The sequence below is a fragment of the Fulmarus glacialis genome, unplaced genomic scaffold (assembly GCF_000690835.1).
Source record: "Fulmarus glacialis isolate BGI_N327 unplaced genomic scaffold, ASM69083v1 scaffold251, whole genome shotgun sequence".
NCBI classification, from domain to species: domain Eukaryota; kingdom Metazoa; phylum Chordata; class Aves; order Procellariiformes; family Procellariidae; genus Fulmarus; species Fulmarus glacialis.
Genome location: NW_009190632.1, coordinates 22,669 through 43,039, shown reverse-complemented (window position 1 = coordinate 43,039; position 20,371 = coordinate 22,669). Strand labels below are relative to the sequence as shown.

The following is a 20,371-nucleotide window of genomic DNA, read 5'->3' as shown; positions in this document are numbered from 1 at the left end:
TGCTGGCTGCAGCAGCCCTGCTGCCTCGTCCCCTCCCACCGCCAGTGATTTTGCTTCTCCAGCGTCTTCCCGTGCCAGCACATCCCGCTGCGCTCGCGTGACAGACCCCAGCAAGGGGAATCAAACGAGCTGCTTGTGAGCTCATGCAACTCAAAAGCCATCTCCACCCTAGGATGGATTTAAAGCACAGTCATCATTTTCAAGTGGGAATAAAAATACAGCTTCTGTCTGCAGCATTTTCTGTATCAGTTTAAAAAAAAAAAAAACCAAAACCTAACACTTTTAAATACTAAATAAGCTATTTTCCTTAGGCATATCTGCTGCAACATCAAATCCCAGCCCCTTTGTCAGATCTGGTTTCATGGATCAGCTCCCTGGTCAGGTCTGTGAAGGGTTTCAAGGTGATTTGAGCCATGGGCATCAGTTCAGCGGTTCCCCAGGGAGGGTCCCAGTGCGGTGCCGGAGTTGGGGCACAGGGACGGGGCGATGCCGGGGCAGAGGCAGCAGGGCCTCGGGGTTGTGGGGAGCAGCTCGTCTGCTGGTTCAGGGAGGTTGGGAGACTGGGGGGGAGCCGGTGCCGGCGTGGTTTGTAGCTTCCAGAGGGATTCATGGCACAGCCTGGGAGTCAAGCTCATCCCGAAGCACAGAGCTTGACACCGCATGCTGCTCTGTTCAAAAACCATCTGTTTGTATTTACAGTAAGATCTTCAGGGTGGTAGCACATCTATAACCTCTTCCCATGTAGATAAAGCATCCCACTGTTGCAATTTGATCAACTATTTTCAATGAGTTTAGTACAAAGTCTGGTGCAGTAGCATTATCTGTACCCCTGAGGGCCTTCAGGCCGGCCCAGGAGGTCTGCGAGGGATTAAACCACCACCCGCACGTCCACAGCGGAGGGTGAGGGGGTGAAATGACAGACGTCAGCAGTTGCTGAATGATATTTGTGCTTTTTAAGTGTCTGAGGGCTTTTAAAACTTCAAAGAAACAAAACGGTCTCCACTGGAAGCAGCTAATGTAAATGATGGGAGTGTGATCATGCCAAGAGATAACACTGAGCAAACCGAGAGGGTTTTTTACTTAAACCCTTCCGCAGCCGTGCTTGGGGAACTCCTCCTCTGCCGCTTCATGGGATTTCTTTTAAAATACGCTGTGAAGACATCTAGATTTTGTATGGTTGTTTTCATTTGCAGCGTGCCGTATGATCTCAAAAACAAATTGAATTCAACTTCTGTGATCCACAGCTCAGATCTTCCACAGCTTGCCACATCAGCTTAAATACATGTGTTGAATGTCAAGTACAATACATGTATTGCAGTGGGAAGGTGTGTTCAGAGCTGCCATAGCGGGTCCAGGTCTGAAATCATGTCCCACGGAGGTAGCTCCATCCATGTCACTTAGCCCTAACTTGAAGCAATTATGTTCTAAAATTCAAAGTTTGTAGCTAAAACACGCAGTGTGACTAACCTCCCCCTGAGTGGGAATCACCTGCTGTCTTTGTGGCCACCTTCTGAAAGTTTTTAATTAAGAAACCATTTCGGTGGTAAAGTGGGAAGATCCAGCAACTGTCTCTGCCAGCACAAAGTGCTTCCATCGCTTTTTAAAATTTTTTTTATAGATTTATGCGTATCATCTCCCAATTACAGATCTCATAGGCAGAACGCACCATATGAGTTGATCTTTCCAATAGCATCTTTACACCGGATCTGTGCATAGTTGTTACTCTTTTTAGGTGTGCGTTCCCTAGATGCCTTGTGCCAAATGGAAAGAACGGCAAATACCCTCTCCCTCCATGCCCAAATGTTCCTGAAAAAGTTTCAGGGCTGGTTAAGGTTTAGTTGTACATTTTATTATAATCTGATGCGTAAAAAAATGGGAAAAGTAACACAATCAATATCCATGGTTTTAGGTATTAGCGTTGCACCAGCATACACGATCTGTTGGGGAGGTATCTCTTGCACTCCTTGTTAACTTTACATTGCTTGCAACACCGCTTTTCCTTGTGAAAAGAGAAAATGTTTTAATTGCCATACAGGAAAATCCTATCAGCAATCTGGTTTCATTTATATACTGTAGAAGAGTTGAAATAACTTTTTCTGGATTGATTTAACACTTCTAAATGCCAAGATTTTTTTTGTGCTCATTGGATTGAACAGGTGAACAGACATATTAAATACTATATATTGAACAGACATACAATACTGTGTCACAGGGGTAGCTGCCTTGGAACGCGTACCGTTCTGCCTGTGGCAGGGCCTTTAATTATGGTGACTTTAAGCAAGAAATTTCATTTCTCCAGCTACACTTTCCCTAGCTGTAAACGACTTTTTCCTGTAAAATTCTCTGAACTCCTTTGGTGGAAAATGCTATGAATGAGCCAGATGCTTTTAACAACAAACCTGTGGGTAATAAACAAGCTTATATTATTTTCACCTTTTGCAATGAAAAGATTTCCAAAGAAGATTAAACAGCAATTTCTGAACTATAGTTTTACTGTTAGCATTGATGTTTATGTTCTTTCCCTGTGTTTCTCCTTTATAGTACGCTTCGCACCTTACAGACCTCCCGACATCTCTCTGAAACCACTGCTCTTCGAGGTGCCCAGCATCACCACCGAGTCCGTCTTCGTTGGCCGGGACTGGGTGTTCCACGAGATAGATGCGCAGCTGCAGAGTTCAAACGCCAGCGTCAACCGAGGTGTAGTGATCGTTGGGAACATCGGGTTTGGAAAAACCGCCATCATCTCCAGACTGGTTGCACTCAGCTGCCATGGCACACGTATGAGACAGATTGCTTCTGATAGCCCACATGCCTCTCCGAAACGTAAGTACAGCAGTACACAGATCTTCAACAATCAGAGACCTTTTCCATCAACTTTTATAATGGTTTTGGCTGAAAAGATCACATTCCTCTCCAGGCCCAAGAAATCAGCTTAGTCTTTGTTGGCAAGCAAAGGAAGCACCTGTCAGCAATATTTATACTGCTCCTGTTCCAAATCTGCTTTTTGAAGAGTCAGAATAGTCTGTCTCTTATTTCTCTGACTTAGAAACATCACAGATTTTCTCTGATTGGGAAGACTCCAATTTTAAATGCCAATATTCTATTATTATGAATCCATGCGGGTGCATTCTCCTTCCCATACAGTTTGTTTATCTCAGTTTATCATGGTATAAATGTTTAGGGTGGGTCGCAAGCCCATGTAGGCTCGGCACCCAGGATTGCTCTACCTCTTGTGGTCCCATCCAATTCACATCACTCTGTGCTGACATGTTTGCAGGTGGGGATGACAACATTTTAAAATCATCAACTCTCAGTAAGTGAATAATACTGGGTGAGATACCTAAAGGTATCTTTAAGGATCTAGGTCATTGTATCTCAGTGAAACCGTAGTTAAATCTGTTTACTGGAATCCAGTACTCTTAGCCATGTTGAAGTATCTGAAATGTCACCAAATGTTGGCATGTGGAATAGTGTCACTTGTCAGAGCTAAATGAACAATGCGTAGCGGAAGGCAGGGCTTGTTTCTATATTTTAACTGCAGCTCTGCAGTGCACCAACTGTATGTCTCCCCAGTCTGCTTAGAGGGATTGTGGAGATTAAAGAGGCTACTGTAATTAACTGTTCCCAGACCAAAAGCTTGATATTTCAAATGAGAAAGTGCCCTGCATCTTTCACGCACAAAGGACGAGGATCCTTGGTCACACCTAACATGCTGTTGTTTAGCTGGCACTCTGGTTCGTCCATGAGGTTGAAAGCTGAATGATTCCTCAGTGTTAGTTATTGGGATGGAGATACAATCAACTACGTTGACCTTATTTCCTAAAGAGATCACAAGTCCTAGTCTAGCTATAGAAGATAATAATTATTCTGCAAATTTCTTTGATTTTTTTTTTTCACATGCTGAAAGAAAATATCTGTTATGCTTAGTAAGATCTATGTTTGATAATAAATGCTAAACAGCTGACCTGACTATACTACAGCAGTTGTGCTATCGGCATTAGTAAACTGGCATAAATACAGCCTCATACTCTTAATTACTGACTCGCAAAAATAATACAGGTGAAGGTGGTGTTGCATGCTCAAAATCAAGAATGTGCATCATTACTAACACATTCAGGGTTTAATTACGTAGGCAGTAGGCATCCTCCTATGTTGTTTGCCATTAAATGGGTCATTGTTTGCATTATGATTTCAAGTCAAGCTCAAGGATGCATTGCAGCAGTCCGTTCAGGAAAATCCTCTGCTAGTACAGACTGCACTTAAGAGGACTGTTGCTTTTAAAATGTTCCTAAAATAAAGAAATCAGTAATTAGACATCATCAAGTACTGCATGTCTCGGTGTCATTCAAAAATATTCTGTACGAGTACCTATGAGTGAAAATAAGAGTGGTTTGAAAATGTTATCCACAAAGGCCAGGTGAACGGACTCCTGTAGCAATCTACTGGTAAAGCCAATTTCTGCTTTGCCAGGCAAAAGAAACAGCTAAAACGCAATAGAAGGCAGTTAAACTTCACAGAGATGATTCCAGTATAATTCATGATTTGCTTGCAAGCCTTTTCCAGATCCTGGTGCTACTCGTGCTTCTCTCCCTCTGATTACATTAATGGGTTTCAGAAGGATATGTTAGCTGTGGCTCTCCATTTATTTATGTTATAAAATAGGCACATAATTCAGAAAAATTGGCTGTCTCTACTGAGGAAGGATTCGGAACCAAATTAACCAGCGATTGTTCATAGCGAGAGAAGATCTATTGGCAGAACTGCAGAGTAGGAGAGCACTGCACTAAAATATGCCAAACTTGAAGATAGAGCATACCTTCGAGAGTGCACAATTCGCTCAATTATTGTGATTATTTTAAAGTCAGTGAAACCACAGTGGAGAAGATGAATAAGACAAGCTCAATGCTTTATCTTAGGGGTCCTTCCCAAAAGTGCTCCTTCCAAAAGAAGTTTCTTGGGGAGCCTCTGGCCTGGCTGGACGGTGTCACAATCTCTTGCTGCCTGAAATCCTAACCAGAGTATTTGTGGAAAGTATTTTAACTGCCGTGCGTGACCTGCTAGAAAACGGCAGCTGCCTAGTCTGTAATAATAATGTCGGTCACGCTTGTCCTGTAGCAATTCATAACCTCTTTCCTTGGGACAGATGTGGATGCAAACCGAGAGCTGCCCTTAACCCAGCCGCCTTCTGCTCACTCGTCAATCACCAGCGGGAGCTGCCCGGGGACTCCCGAAATGCGCCGGCGCCAGGAAGAGGCCATGCGGAGACTCGCTTCACAGGTACGGAAACATTCGTCTCGGGATTTGTTCGGTTCTTGGGAAAATGTCAATTTTAATGGAACCTCTTGGAAGGTCTCTTGCCTTACATCACTTGGTGCACTGGAAAATGTGTGCGTTCAAGTGCTTACTGGGAGGGTCTAGAGAAAAACTTCTGGAACAAGTTTTATTACCCTAGGAAAGTTATTTCCGTAAAATGTAATTCCTATTACATCAAATGCACTCCCTTTCTGCTCTGAGAGTTTATCTTTCCCAGCCGCTGTACTTTACCCTTACAAATGTTATGGTATGACATAGTTACCAGAATAATTGTAATTTTTCTTCAACAGTGAAAACAAAATTGCCAAGTGTTTGACCGGTGTTTCATTTTGAAAAGAGCAGGTATCATGCGGTGGGTAAAGGCGCAGACCGTGAGCATTACTGCTGTGTGTGCGCTTAGGCGTTTTTTGGAAAAGTCTACAAAACAGATCATGGCCTTTTGAGCGATACACAAATCGTTTGCTGTTATGGCAAGAGTGGATTGTATATAACACTATCACTTACTGTAGGTGAGATTTACAGCTTGAATTTTATTGTATTACTGAGATTTAGCCCTACTTTTGTGGTGGTGGGAAGGTGCCATTATATTGCTTTGAAATCCGAGGAGCTTGCTCCTCCTACACCTTTTGAGAGGATGTGAGCAGTTAATGCTTTCCTGTTGCCTGCTCCCACTTTGGAGAGGAAAATATCAAGCAAAGTCTTTGTTCTAAATTATTGCCAGGACATGTTTTCCTTGGCTTTTTGTGCCAGATACTCTCCTGTCCTGTCCTATCTGCTTTCTGCTGCACCCAGATGGCAAGGCAGAGAGCGTGTGATAGCTGCGTAAATAAATATTAAAACTTGATACTCTCCTCTTGCACGTGGAGTTCTTGAAAGGAACACAATGGCCAGGTCTGCTTTTGTTCAGGACGCATTAGTCATCGTACTCCTTGCAAATCTTAAGCATTACAGACTGCTAGAAAGGCCAGTAAAGTGTGTTGTCTGTGCTTAAAATACCTCGTCTATCTCGACTTTTTTCCCCTGAGTGCTTAAGTAATCCTGCTGGATACATAATTGATAAATGGATACAGCTTTAGCTTCAGTTTCCGCCTGAAAAAGGTAAGGGATAGGACTCTTTCAAACAAGGTGTCACATCCACTGCACAGGTCATGCACTGAAGCTTTTTTTGCACCTCTGATCACTGGAGAGCAAGAAACAATTTTTATAGCCAAAAATAAAGTAAAAATAGGTTGTTATACCTTGGCTGCAGACCCCTTTAGGGAAAGGGTTTTAAAGCCCTGCTCATCCCCTAGCCAAAACTTTTTTGCAGAACAAATCCTGTGTTTTGCAGTCAGAACATAACAAACGAGTTAGGAAGATGTACTACCTCCTGTGCTAGCAGCAGGATTACAGATATTTAGTATGATTGTTAGTCTCCCAATAAATCTCAACTACTGTAAATGTAGGCAGATTCCAGAAATAACTGTCACCAGCTTCCAAATGTTAAGCCTTCATGAAAAGATCAATGCCAAGGCTGATGAGTTGACCTTACAGTACTTGGAATCGCTTCTTCTACGCGAATAGCTGACACAGCATGCGAAACTTCTGAAAAGCTTCGTACTGTTTAGCAAACAGTTCCTGGGATGAGTCAGAGCAGCAGCGGCACGGCTTGATTCAGCATTCGGAGACCTTGGGTCTATTCCCAGTTTTGCCGTTAGCCTTGTTGGGATCCTTGGAGACCAGCATCTCATCTGCTTGCCTCCATTTCCCTGCCTATTAAAAGAAAAGTGATCCATGCAGATAATGGTCCTTTGATATCTGATACCGGAAGGAATACGTAACTAGGTGTTATTTGGTTTTCTCAATGCGGAAGAGCAGTTGTCTTCCAGGTAGTGCTGCAAGTGTGTTCCTGGATGAAGCCATGCATTGTAATAAAGCATGTGCTTAAATCCTGGTTCAGAGGTTCATTTCCTACCACAAAGGGAAATTTTTCTGAAAGTGTAGGAGGTTTTTTTGTTTGTTTGATTTTTGATTTTTTTTTTTCTTTTTTTTGAGCACCATGTTCCTGCTGGTGATTCTTGATCATAAACAACAATTCTGTTTTTATTGCATCAGAGTCTTTTCCAGAACTACTGTGCAGCATATTACAAACAGTAAGTTTGATGGATTATCAAGCCTCAGGAAGGGAAATAAAGGGAAATAAAATGGTTTAGGATGTTTGTCAAATTGATAGCTGGAAGTCGTGTGCCTAGTGCACTCTTAGTAACCTCCTGAGTAGTACAACTCAGCATCACCGCTGATGAATACTTGCTGTCAACAGCAGATAAATTGATTTGCTTAGAAAGAACCATGCTGTATGATGTCCTCCTAGATAAAACAAACACTGACTGTTCCACCCCAGCTGTGGTTTTTGAAGTCTCTGAGTGACACTGGGAGGAAAAGGATTACTGACCTGGCAACAGAATTGAAAATCCATTAAAATAACAGTGTTGAGCTCTTTGTTCTGTGTGCAATCGCCTCATTCAGAAACTCGATCACACGCATCTAACTTGCCTTTGAGAGATCACGAGGATTTGTTGTTCATAAGAGGCTTTGAAGATGCTGAACTCTTAAACAGAGCAAATATGCTGAATGTCTTGGTAGACAATAGTAAAAATAGTTGGTTAAACTAATTTAGCTGCCTAATCTGAATGTCTGATGCCACATTCTCCAACAGGCGTTCTTGGGGACAGCTTAGGAAAACCCTTCACATCAGTAAGCTAAAGGCTCTCCAAAGTCTAGTCTAAAAAAAGAAGAAGAAAAAAAAAAAAGTGGAATGTCCTTTGGTGCAGGAGGAGGGGAGAGAAGAGCAGCATATTCCTGTATCAGTAGCTGTGAAATAAAAAAAGAATTGTTGATGGCCTACTTAAAACAGTTTTTGTTCAACTAGCTGAAGAAAAAAGAGCCGAAGGAAGTGAAGGAAAGACTGACCCGTAGGTTAGTCTGGTTGGAAAAGTACATCTTGGACGTGTGTGTGTGTTACAGTTGTGTTAAGACTAGAGTCAGAATTGAAGTAGGGAAGAAAGTGTTGACAGTGATGGACAACCACAATTGTCAGGAATATTTTAGGAGATATGTGAAACATATGTGAGGAGCTAGATAAAGCTATGTGCAGATGTTCCACCTCTGCTTGCACCGAGCAGAGCAGGATGTTCTTGGGTTGTGCTGTGGTCATTGTGCTAGAGAAATGCAGGTCATTATGCAAGCGGATTAATAATACACTAACAAGCTTAAGTCATGGTTGGCGCAGGCTGCAGAATGCTAGTGGGAAGCACGCCGTCCCTCTCACCCACTCCGTTCCTTCTGAAAATGTCACTTATCCCGAAACTCAGAAGTTGTGTGTTTATGATGACAGAAATGAAAGGTGAACAGTTGCTTTTCCTCCTCTAGATTATTCAGGGTTGTACTTTTCTGCCTGTTTTTCGTGCAGTAAGTTCTTGGGGGCAAGGGTTGCTTTTTAGCTCTTGTTGTCAGAGATGAACAAATAATTAATTTTAGAAATAAGTAACGGACGACTGCCTAGCAGGAGCTCCACTCAGTCTTGCCATACTGGAAAAGAGCATTATTTTGTTGTATTCTTCGGGAGCAGTTTGAAGTCATCCATGATTTCTAGTTCAGTGTTCATCAGCAAACTAGTGGAGAAGAAAAATGCTTAGAAATGAGGCAATTTAGAAAACCAGTATCAGGCGTGATTTTTGTCCTGCAAAAACTGCGCCAGGAAATAAGCTGTATCCAGCTGGTTTAGGAGTTACCTGAATTTATCCTCACGGGTGGGTCCTAGGAGGAGAAAAACATCAAAACCAGGGCAAAGTTCCCTTCCTCCCAGACCCTGATGGGCAGCTGTTGAGGTTTCTCATGTCTCCGTCCCTCTCTTTGGTCGGAAATGGAGTCTTTTGCCATATGAGTACTGATCATGGTAGGAAGGGTTGGGTACTTTTCAGGGTTTGCAGTAGTTTCTCCTGGAAGAATGAGAGAAAACAAGGAGGTTAAAATTGCGATTGCTCTGTTCCTTTTGTCATTTCTCTTCCTAACAGCCCATCTTACTGAGATTTCATAAGTGGAAGCCGTGTGATTCTGCCTTGAGAGACTAGCAGAGAAAATACTGGAAGTACAATAATGCCTGTGTATAACTTACCTGGAGCATTCCCCCAGTCTGCTCTGACTGTCCTGTTCCAGCTCCTGGTGATCATTTTGGATGTGTCGAGGAACAATATTTTTAAAAGAGAAAGATCAAAGTCTTGCTGTCACACCAGGGTCACGTTCAAGGTTGTGTTGGCATTGTGTTGAGGGCTGTTATTTAGACAGGGAAAGGAGCCTGCCAGGAAACTTGAGGCATCAAGAGGTGAATGCCTTGCCTTTCATTTCCTTGCAAGGAAAATATTAAGTATATGGCAAAGTTAATAGCTTCTTAGCAGAGATTTCTGTGAATCAATTTCCTAATTTTAAAGGTAATATTAATCCTCTTGCTGGGAACTGAGCTGGCACAAGCCCCTTTTTTCTCTTTCACTCACTGTCTTCTCCTGCCTCTGAGGAGCTGAGGCAGTGACTGCTGATGGACCTTCCACCGTGGTGAGGAGCACGGGGACGTGTGTCAGACCCCAGCTCTCAGCAGTGGAGTTCGGAGCTGTCCTTGCTGGGGAAGTTTATCTGCAGCTTTTCCTCCATCCCCTGTCTCAGTAGGGTTTGTACGTTAGCATGGAGTAGAGAGACCTGCAGGGAAGGAGGACAGGAGAAGTTGTCTTGCCAGATCTGGCAAACTCTGGAAAGTCATGAATAAAACTACTCACATTGGAACACCCATCTTGACACTTGCAAATAAAACATAAGCATTTCTGGCAAAACTGCTTGGTTAGTCTTTTGTTTTAATATATATGCATGTATTATGGAAATAAGTTTGCAGGATTCCTGAATTTATTTCAAGTCTGCCCCCCGACAATGAGCAGGCTGCCAGTTTTTCTGCAATGCCAACGAGTCAAGCTAGACTTGGCTCCTTCGCTGTGATAGATGTATACCAGCTTTCCTGGTGAGCTAGCCGCGTATAGCTGAAGACGTAGCTTCATGTGACTGTTAAACCCATCTACTGTTGCTTAGTGCTTGTAAACATATTGCCTGATATCACGGAACGACTGTAAGGTGAAACTGAAAAAAAAAAGTTGTGAATATGAACAGTAAGGTTTTTAAACCTAAGATCCCATAAAAAGGCAGTACTCCACACCTCTCCCATGTTGCGCCGTGTTTTTTCTGCCTTTTTTCTGTTTAATCTTTCATCCATTAAAATACTTCTCGACTTCACTTGCTCTGGCCAGGGGAGGTGCGTGACCATGTGGCTGTCCTTGCAGTGCCGCCTTTCTGTCTCCAAACGATGCTGGGCAATGTATAACTTGGGCTTATGCGTCTCAGCTGCAGCGTGACCTTGCTTGTCCAGAGCTGATCCTTCACTTCAGAGAAATGAAATGAGACCCTAGCCTGTGCTGAAAAATACTGACCCACAAATACGTGTCCTGGGTGACCTTTGCCTTTCAGCAAGGGGCACCAGCCCAAGGTGAGAGCAACTCGGCTCAAAAGAAGTCGTCTGAACTGTGTCCCCTCTGGTTAGGGTCACTTTCCCCATTTTCCCTGAAGGTTTTATCCTTTACCCACAAAGGGGTTTTAATGGATTGGCTACACGGTTTTAAATAACTCATTGAACAGCTATATTCTTTGGGTTCCTGGATGCTGTGTGGTTGCTTGTGGTAGCAGCACTTAAACAAATGGACCTGAAAGCCAGCTCTGCTGCGCTAATGGGTCATACCCTGCGTAGAGCAGCTGGTGGAGGAGCTGCACGTCCATTGCATTAGCGCATGCTATGCATCGGCTGATGCTGAGCACGGCTGGTGGCTTCAGAGGCTCTTCCCCACTCCATCCTCCAAGCCATAAGCCAAAGTGTCGTTATCGTTGCTGCAGGCGTATAAAAAGAAAGGGAGTACTCCTACCTTACGCAGAGGTGGAGGGATTCATTACTTCTGAGCCTTGATGCTCCGCGACACTAATGAGTTTCAGAGGGCATTTACTGGCGTACTCGGCTATGTAAAAGTAATGAATGTTCCCAATAAACTGGGTCACCACATACATGCATAGTCATGTGCAACGGATAACATACAGCAGTGCTGATTTCCATTTACATTATTACAACCAACGTTATGCCTGGCAAATGGCATTTTGGCAGGTAAAAAGCATTACACTGGGTTTATTTAAAGCTACTTTGTATGGGTCAAAAAGAGATAAATCTTGCTAGGTGCAGAAATACGGTTAAAATACAACGTTGAAGCCCTTTAAGAGCACTGGAGGAACCGGGGTGTTGCTGTGAGCTCAGGGGTAAGCAAGGTTGGTCCTTTCAGAGGGGGTTGGCAGAATGGCCTCCTTGCACGACACGCTTACAGAAGGAAGCCGAGACAAATCACACCAGAGGCGTGATGTCAAAAGAACGCTTCTTAAATGGAGGATATTCTTTTTCACAAATAGTGCTGAAGGACTGCTTAAAATTGGCCTGTCCTATTAAGTAAAAATAACTTATTTCCCTTGAGCCATTTCAGCCCCTTTTTCTTCTTTGATGTTCACACTGTCCTTCCAGTCTTTCTCATATTACTGTTATCTCCTGCCTTTCCTGCCATATCATCTTCTCCCCCTTCTCTCTCTTTTTCTTTTCCCTCCTTCGCAGTTCAGTCTCTTCTCTCCTTCTGTACTTTATAGGCGATACACAATCTCTTTTGTGCCTCTTTTGTTTCTGCTCTCTCTGCCCTCTCTAGCCTCTTCCTCCTGCTGCTTTCCTGCAGCTGTCCCCGTCCTCATCCACTGCCGTTTTCTGTTATCCTTGGAATAGCTGTTTCGCTTTTAACACACACGTGTCTTCCTTTCTCTTCCAGCAGCTGTTTTCATAGGTCCTGACCTATATGAGGAAATCTCCCTCATTTTCTGATTTCATGGAATTCTTCCATACCCGCTCAGCTGAGCCAAAATCCCTTTCACGTTGGGCAAATACAAATGCCGGTGTGTACAAGCCAGATGAATTGGTAGCTTGGCCTTGGAGACCTGGGGTGCAGTTTGCATGGCCGTGGTTTAGAAAAGCATTTTGGCGTGGGGAGGAGAACTGCAGGAAAGATGTACGGCGCCTGCATGTCAGGATGGGCCACTGTTGCAAAGTCCCGCATCCAAGAAAGGGGTGGGTGGAGGAGTGAACCCGAACGGAAGGACAGCGGAAAGGGTGGTAGGAAGGTGAAGGTTACGTGAGGCTGGATGAAGGGAGAAATGGAAGTGGTTGGGGCAGAAAGGGGAGAGTAGGATGGCTGGTGTTGGAAAGGTTGGGAGAAGAGACTCCTGAAGACTTACTGGATTTAACACCTAAAGAGAATATGAATCATGTATTTCATAATTCTGCTTTAGCAGTTAAGAGGATGAAGTTTGTGTCATTTCTGGGTAAGCGAGAGTTTTGGTGCTCCTTGAACCCATTTCAGGAGAGAATGCGGTCATGTTGAACGTTGGCCGTGGTCCATTAGAGGCAGTGCTCTGCCTTCGCTGTGTCTGGTGTTTCTCAAGCCTTATAACACATAATTAATGTTTAAAAAAATTGGCTACCAAAAAGCTCATGATAAATGTACTTCTTTGGTGTATAGCCAGCTAGACTCTCCAGATCATTTTAGGAGAGGAGGTAATCATTGGAAGTAAAATAGGCATCATACAAGTGTGAATTATTTTGAAGGTCCCTTTCAAGCAAGAAAGGAAATTATACAAGTTTGTAACTTTTGGCATTTGATAATTAATAGAAACAACATAATGCCTTGGTTTCTCAATGTGGAGTCACTCGACTTGTCAAAATTGCTCAACCCTTACAAAAATGACACAAACAGATATTTTGAACAGTTCTCTTGATCTAGGTGTTACTTTTCCCATCCTTTGTTGTAAGCCACTTCTGCATTAGGGCTGCATATAGCCATTGTATTCTTAATGTTTGAGATCCTGTGATTTAAATTTACTCAAACTTTAGAGCAAGGAACTTCTCAGCTTCCAACTTTGTAAACATCATTTAACAAACCTGATAGCTGAAATAAAGGTTTAAAAGTTTTGGAAGTCCAATTTAGTGTTTACAGTGTTTGTGCTATGTGATGACAAAGTTCAAGTTGAAACTGTGATTAGAAAAATGATGCCTTAAATTGTATCAGACAAAAATAAATGTTTACTGATGACAACATCCAGGCATGCCCATACCTTTGGGAGAGCGTGCTGTTCCCTGGTGATTTCATTTATTGTAACACAGTTTCTAGATAAAATTAAATGTTTCATTCAGTGATTTTGTTTATGAAGAGAGGTGGTTGGAACTTTTTCAAGCAGATTTTTAAAGCTAAGTAGTTCAGTTTATGGAGAATGAAGCTTTTATTGAGAGCATACCTTTTTCAATGATAAGTTTTATTTCCAGGCTGTACAAGTTTTTATTTTTATTTCTTGCATGTACTTCTTGGCTTGTCCAGCCGAGCAGAAGGAGGAGAGACTAATAACGCCCCAGAATTACAACTAGCGTACGGAGTGGTCATTTCAGATGTAGAGCAAGGTCTGGACATCGTTTCCTGTATCTTAGAAGAGAATCCTAAGCAGTGGACATTGTAATCCATCCCTCTTGCCGGATCCTTGAGCAATTAATAAAGTACATAAAGTGAAATAATTGGAAAGAGACCTTCCCCACAGCATTAGTGGTTGGGTTTTAAAGGTATTCACCTAATGTGGGGAAGAAAGAACAGGGTTTGAATCTGGTTAGGGATGAACCCTGTCCACACCAGCCCACCGGTTGTCCTGAAGTCTCTTTCATTCACTTTTCACGTTAACCTCGGTGTCATTCCCAAGGGTGGAACAGGGAAATACATTGAAACCTTGAAAGGTTTTACAGGGTGAGAAAACTGTTTCCCACCCAACTCTGGTTGTGTAAGTGAGGAGCCTGATTTCTAGCACCAGGCTCAGCTTGCAGCACTGGCTTTTGGCAGTCTCTCTTTGATTTGAAGATAGAGAAAATGTCACGGAGAATAAATAACATCAAGATGAAATTTTGGTGCAGTTGCATTTCTGAGAATATCGTGTTGCCTTTCCAAAATCTTCATTGCTTACTGGGTTAGCTTCAGATCCACCTATTAAGCATTGCATTTATCCTACTGTTTAAGGCTTAGTCAATATACCAGTAAATCCAGGACAAGGATCTAGAATGTACATGAAGAGGCTTAATCAAGTTGTAACCGTATGTATGTCCCAATGTCTAGCAGTGTCTGTTCCCTTCATGAATACTAGGATGTCTCCTTTTCCATGATGTGGCTCTTTAGATTCCTGGAAGAAGTTAATTGGCCTCTCGTAAAAAGGAGACTTTATTTTTGTGTCTGCACACCTATTGTGTGGGAAATAAGAGCTCTGTGTACAGCGATTTGGTTTCTGTTACTGGGAACCTGATATCAAGGGACGGCCGCTTAAGAACTTTATACTGTGGAATCCACAAGTTGTAATCCCCAAATAAATAGGATTGTTGAAAAGAAATCACTACCTTTATTATTACTTTACCCAGTGCTGTTTTCTAAGGGAATACATTATATTTTAACTGGCTGGTAGGAGAAATTCTGTTAGGAATTTGGAGGTATCCATTAAAGCTTAAGCACATGTATTAGGGCTTAATGCTTGAAATAACAGCCTAGCTTTATCATCACTGTATGCATCACACCTCATTTTGACTGTGAAAGGAAATTGCTGCATTGTACCCCATCAGTAATTTCATTTATTTCTATTTAAAATGAAAAGCCAGTGCTGAGCCAGCAACGTGTGAGGACCCCACAGCCTGATGTTTTCATTTCTCGGTGCCATCCCTTGCAGTGGCAGAGCTCAGAGCCTGGATACCCACCCCATCCGCCTCGGAGCCTGCTGCGAACCGAGGGCTGGTTATTGCAAGCCAGAAAGCCTTAATCACGGCCCACAGCCGCGGGCCACGTTTCATCCGAGCTCACAAGGCATCCAGAGAGGCCACAGAAATCTCGTGTGCACAGTGTCCTTAGTTATATTGTCCTTTCCAAGTTCAGAAATGTGGTTTATTTTGCAGTATTTGCATTCTGTGCTACGATGCTCCAGGGCAATGGTGGATTTGGTACAAAACTGATCCCACCTGCCTTGCTGGGATATTTTTGGATACTATCAGTGACATTTGAAAAGAAAACCCAGTGAATGGGAGCCGGAGAAAAGCTTTTTGACCTGGCAGAGGCTCGCACCACATGGCCAGGCAGTGCCACAAGGAGGCTGGTGCCAGCAAGGGAGCAGGAGGAGCTGGTGCATGGGGCGGTACTGGAGCAGCTCTACAAGCAAAGAGAGATTTTTGTGGGCCTTTTTTTAATATTGCAGAAGAAAATAGGGAAGTTGGCAGACTGAACTGAGAAGATATCACTGGTTTTCTGCTTATTTTAATAAGTGGGCAGAATTTAGTGGGTTCTAGCAGAGTTTGAAGAGCTGGGAAAATCAGGTTAGATTTTTTTTTTAATTGAATTGATTTTCTGAATGAAGAGCAGGATCACAGTGGATGAGTAATGTATAGTAAGCCTGACATTCCCCCCATTCACGGGAATCTGTCGTTTGCAGATGCTACCTTGCTGTAAGGTACTCAGCTAGTGCTCTCTGCCTGCTTCTACAGAGCTTGACATTTAAAAACAGCAAATAAAAAATAAGTTCAAGAAAACAATCACAAGTTATTACTGACGCCAAGTCCTTAAACGGAGCTTGGAGCACAATCCTATCACTCCCTGCTCAGCGCGTGCTTCCGATATGTCAGTTACTGTCACTGTCTGTCTCTGTGAGCAGCTACAGCTTAATTTCATTTATTCCTCAAGTGGCAGGTCCAGTCATTTTTCAGGACCAGTGCCTGTTTTTACCAACTGATTTGTCTGGATTCTTGTCACGGGCAGTTAATACTTGGTAGTCTTAAAGACTTCACCCACCAGAATACATCAAACTCACCAAACGAAAAACGCTGCTTTTAACAACTTGCCTGACTCGCTTCTGATGAAGATGGCATTTTTTGTTCTTTTTCTCTTTGCTAGGTTGTCGCTTATCACTACTGCCAGGCTGATAATGCCTACACCTGCCTGGTGCCGGAGTTTGTGCACAACGTGGCCGCCCTGCTCTGCCGCTCGCCGCAATTCGTTGCCTACAGGGAGCAGCTCCTGCGAGAGCCCCACCTGCAGAGCATGCTCAGCCTGAGGTCCTGCGTGCAAGACCCCATGGCCTCCTTCCGCAGGGGAGTCCTGGAGCCCTTGGAAAATCTGCACAAAGGTATCATAATGACACTCCCCACGCTTTCCCTGAGCTCCCGCACACCTTTTTTTATTATTATTTTAAACATGCTGCTTAATGGCATCTGGGCATTTAAACAAAGCCCATAGATTAATCCTTCTGTGTCGCATCTCAAGAGCTGCAGGGAAGAGGTGAGATCTGGAGAAGCTGAGAATATGCCGTCGTGCTTGTTTGGAAGTGAGGGGTTAAACCCTCTCCTCCTGGTGTGCATTTCAGGGCTGTAGATGAAACGCTAATGACAGCGTGCGTTTGGCTTTCTCTTTTCTTGCTTTCTTCCACATCCCAAACGTAGCCTCACAGTCCTGAAGGTGAAAACAAGCAACAATTTCCATGCACAGCTCTGCTTATGGCATTGTGTTCGGATTTATTTGTTTAGGGGGTGAATGTTTTTCCCTTTCCTGCCATTATTCAGTGGGCTTTTGAGAATTTGAAGCTTTCACCAAACAAGCTGATACCATAAAATTCTATAGATACCCTCTGTAAAGCTTCTAGGGCAACTGGTAACAAGCCTTATCCTGATTACAGATTTCAGAGCTTTTTCTAATGTAGCATTGGTTTTGTCTCCTTTTCTTTCTTTCCTCTGCAAGATATAACTAATTCGTTGTGACAATCGCTAAATTTAAGATCTTTGCTCGTTGCCATGAAAACTGTCAGAGCATTGCAGAGTTCAGGGCTCTCTTGTCCTGCAAAACGATGCTTATTAACATGGCGCGCTGCAAGTTGGCTGCAAAAATAGTTCAGATAATTTTCTGTTGCCACCCTACATATGACAGTGTAGGAGCCAACGTGAAATAGATGCATCTTCTACCAAATTCAAAGCCCTGTTGTTCAAGTCAGCTCTTCAAAACACCGTGTCCAAACTCTGAGCAGCAGCATCTGGGTCCAATACGCGTGGTTTCACCAGGCACAAAGCACACGTAGAGCCAGCACAGCTTGACAGCAGTTGATTTTCCTGGCATGGAGAAATGTCACTGTAGGAGTAGCATGGCTACTCTTTCCTACCAACACTCTTGGCAAAAAAAAAGATACATTTAGGAACCGCTGCTCTAAAGGAAAATAATTCGTGGTTATTACAGTAACTCCTTGGGAGGTATTCCAGCTATTGAATTCAGAGCATTTTGGAGGATGCCTATTTTTCTTGCCAAGCAGGTTGACCCCCATCTGGTCCTAAGTTCTGGGGGGGTTGAAAAATTTTATATAAAAGCTTTTTTTTTTCCCTCTTGGGCTCTGCACTCAACACAGCTCCAATGAGGCCAATGATCCGGACTCCCATCTTTCAACCTTGCTGATCGAGAGTGCTGGCAAGCTAATTTGCACCAAGTGTTTTGTAACAAAATGAACAGTGTCTGGAAATTGGTTTTAAAATATACAACATTTAAGACTCTGTAAATATATCAGCAGGTCTTTTACAAGGTGCTGTTGAAGCTTTAATGCTACTGGGACAAAATTATTGCACAGCCATTAATGGTGAATGTCACTGAGAAAGTTAGATTCATGTTTCTCAAATTTATTTTTTTTTTTAATCTGAAGGAATCTAAATAATATATAGGAGAACAAAGTTCTGATTCTTCCCCTAGTCCCTGCTTTCTCCTCTCTCCCTCAGGCTTTATGAGAAACATGAGATGTGGGTATAAAACTCAGGCACTATATTCACTCCAAGATTTCAGAGAGTCATAAAGCATATTTTCTAGTGTACCCAATAATCTTACTGAGAAATTAACTGAAAATGGATCTATGGTAATTTTAGTGCAAAATATGTGGTTTTCATATGGATATTAACAGTATGTTAGGAAATAAACGCAACTTGGTAACATAGGGCAAGGACAAGAGGGGATTTCGATGCTCAGCAGTACCAAACGCAAGGTGTTTATGAATTTCTATTCTCCCTGGAACACCACAGAGACTGCTCACGTCATCGATGAACATTTTGTGCTGAGTTTTTATAGAAAATTTCCTGATGCAATTTAAAGTCAAAGGGAAAAGCTAACCTGCTATTGGGAATACTGAGCTTTTTGATAGCAGGATTTATCCATAGTACTTTACAAAGGAGAGCAAACTTCATACAGATCAGAATCTGCAGTACACGTTAACAGCATATGCCAACAATAGACTCTCATTTCCCAGCCGTTCTTGAGTTTATTAGGCAAGATGACCTTTAAGAAGATACCACTTGAGCTTAAGATGCAAGTCGAAAAGAATCTGTATCATTAGTTACAAAGCTATAGTCAGCTCTCAGCGTCTGACGTAGAAACACTGACTTCATTGTCTACCTCAGTTTGGTTACTGTATTCACCAACAGCAAAAATATCCTGTTTAAAAAGTCCATGATTTGCTTTGTGTAGGATCTTTTTTATTCCTCCCAACTTGTTTATAAAAGAGGTTTGGCTACAGACTTGTGATCAAAGTCCTTTACAATAGTGGAAGTTCACAGTCGTTTTGAACAGTCTCTGCTGAACAGAGGTTGTAACCTCTGTTGAATGACCAGCCCCACGCGTGCAGGCTGATGATTTACTCTCCTCAAATAATTGTTTTGCCTGTGAATCCAGTTTGCTTCTGTTTCAAAACACTTGCCCAGACCTCAGTTGATCAAGAAGCCAGTGCCCAAGTGCAGATTGGAAGGATCTAGAGGTGTTGGGGAGCGGAGTTTCTTGGTGAACCTTCATTTAGCAGTTGCAGAAGTTAAGACAGGTTGACATCAGAGTGAGAGTTTAACACCAAAACTGTAGAGAACCACTAATAATGTGTTTTATATTAAAACTTATCGCATCAATTATTTGATTCACATCAAATAACATCGGACTTTGTGGAAGAGGTAATTTTTAAAAAGAGGACTAGCTGTTTTATCTGTGGGATATCACAGCTGTGTATGTCATAACTAAAATACGTATTTTATAAGAATTGAAATAGCGTATGTGGGCCTACCCTTGCGTGTATATGCGGTTAATGTATCACAAGAAAGGTGCTGCTACTGCGTCTTTTTTCTTCTTTAGCAATATCTGATGGTGCTTTAAAACACTGTAGTGACTTTGCAGTACATTATAGTCGCATGTCTAGCCTTTCAAATAAATGCTTTTTCTTTTTCTCTTTCTCTCAGAGAGGAAGATCCCTGATGAAGATTTCATTATATTAATTGATGGTTTAAATGAGGCTGAATTTCACAAGCCAGATTATGGAGACACTATAGTATCATTCCTGAGCAAAATGATTGGAAAGTTCCCTTCCTGGCTGAAGCTGGTAGTGACCGTCAGGACAAGTCTACAGGTATGGTGAGACCAAGAATTGTGATAAACTGTGTCATTGTCACGATGGGCTTTGATAGAGATCTTAGTGGATATCTGGATTTGCTTAAGACCCTTTACTTCAGGTTATCCTTTTGGCCTTTTTGTATTTGGATTTACATTCATGTCGCCAAACTCACTCTTCAGCATCACTTACTCATGTCAATAAATGCTCATCAGCAAATAGTTTAGTTCATTTGAGTGAGACGGCTCACGTGCCAACGGCCTACTTACTCGCTGAGCTCATTAGGAGGGTAGGGCCTGATGTCTGTCAGCCTGTGCTGCTCGAGGACATCCCCTCCTCCAGGACATCCCCTCCTCCGTGGAAGGGTGAAGGAATGCATATCTTCACACCCTTTCTGCGTGACCCAGAGCGTGAGAGTGTGATTGTTTCAGTCTGGAGGAGTCAATGTTGGTCCAAG

General features: G+C 42.8%; 1 protein-coding gene across 1 annotated transcript in view; it reads left to right on the top strand.

Annotated features, from left to right (window-relative positions):
* The window catches only part of LOC104082695 (protein TANC2), a gene marked incomplete at both ends in the record, with an annotated part of 73,623 nt that overhangs the window by 31,616 nt on the left and 21,636 nt on the right, over positions 1-20,371 (top strand). Inside the window, 4 exons of the mRNA XM_009585917.1 lie at positions 2,542-2,823; positions 5,144-5,277; positions 16,419-16,650; positions 19,766-19,932. Coding sequence (XP_009584212.1) covers positions 2,542-2,823; positions 5,144-5,277; positions 16,419-16,650; positions 19,766-19,932 — 815 coding nt within the window. The remainder of the gene's footprint in view (positions 1-2,541; positions 2,824-5,143; positions 5,278-16,418; positions 16,651-19,765; positions 19,933-20,371) is intronic.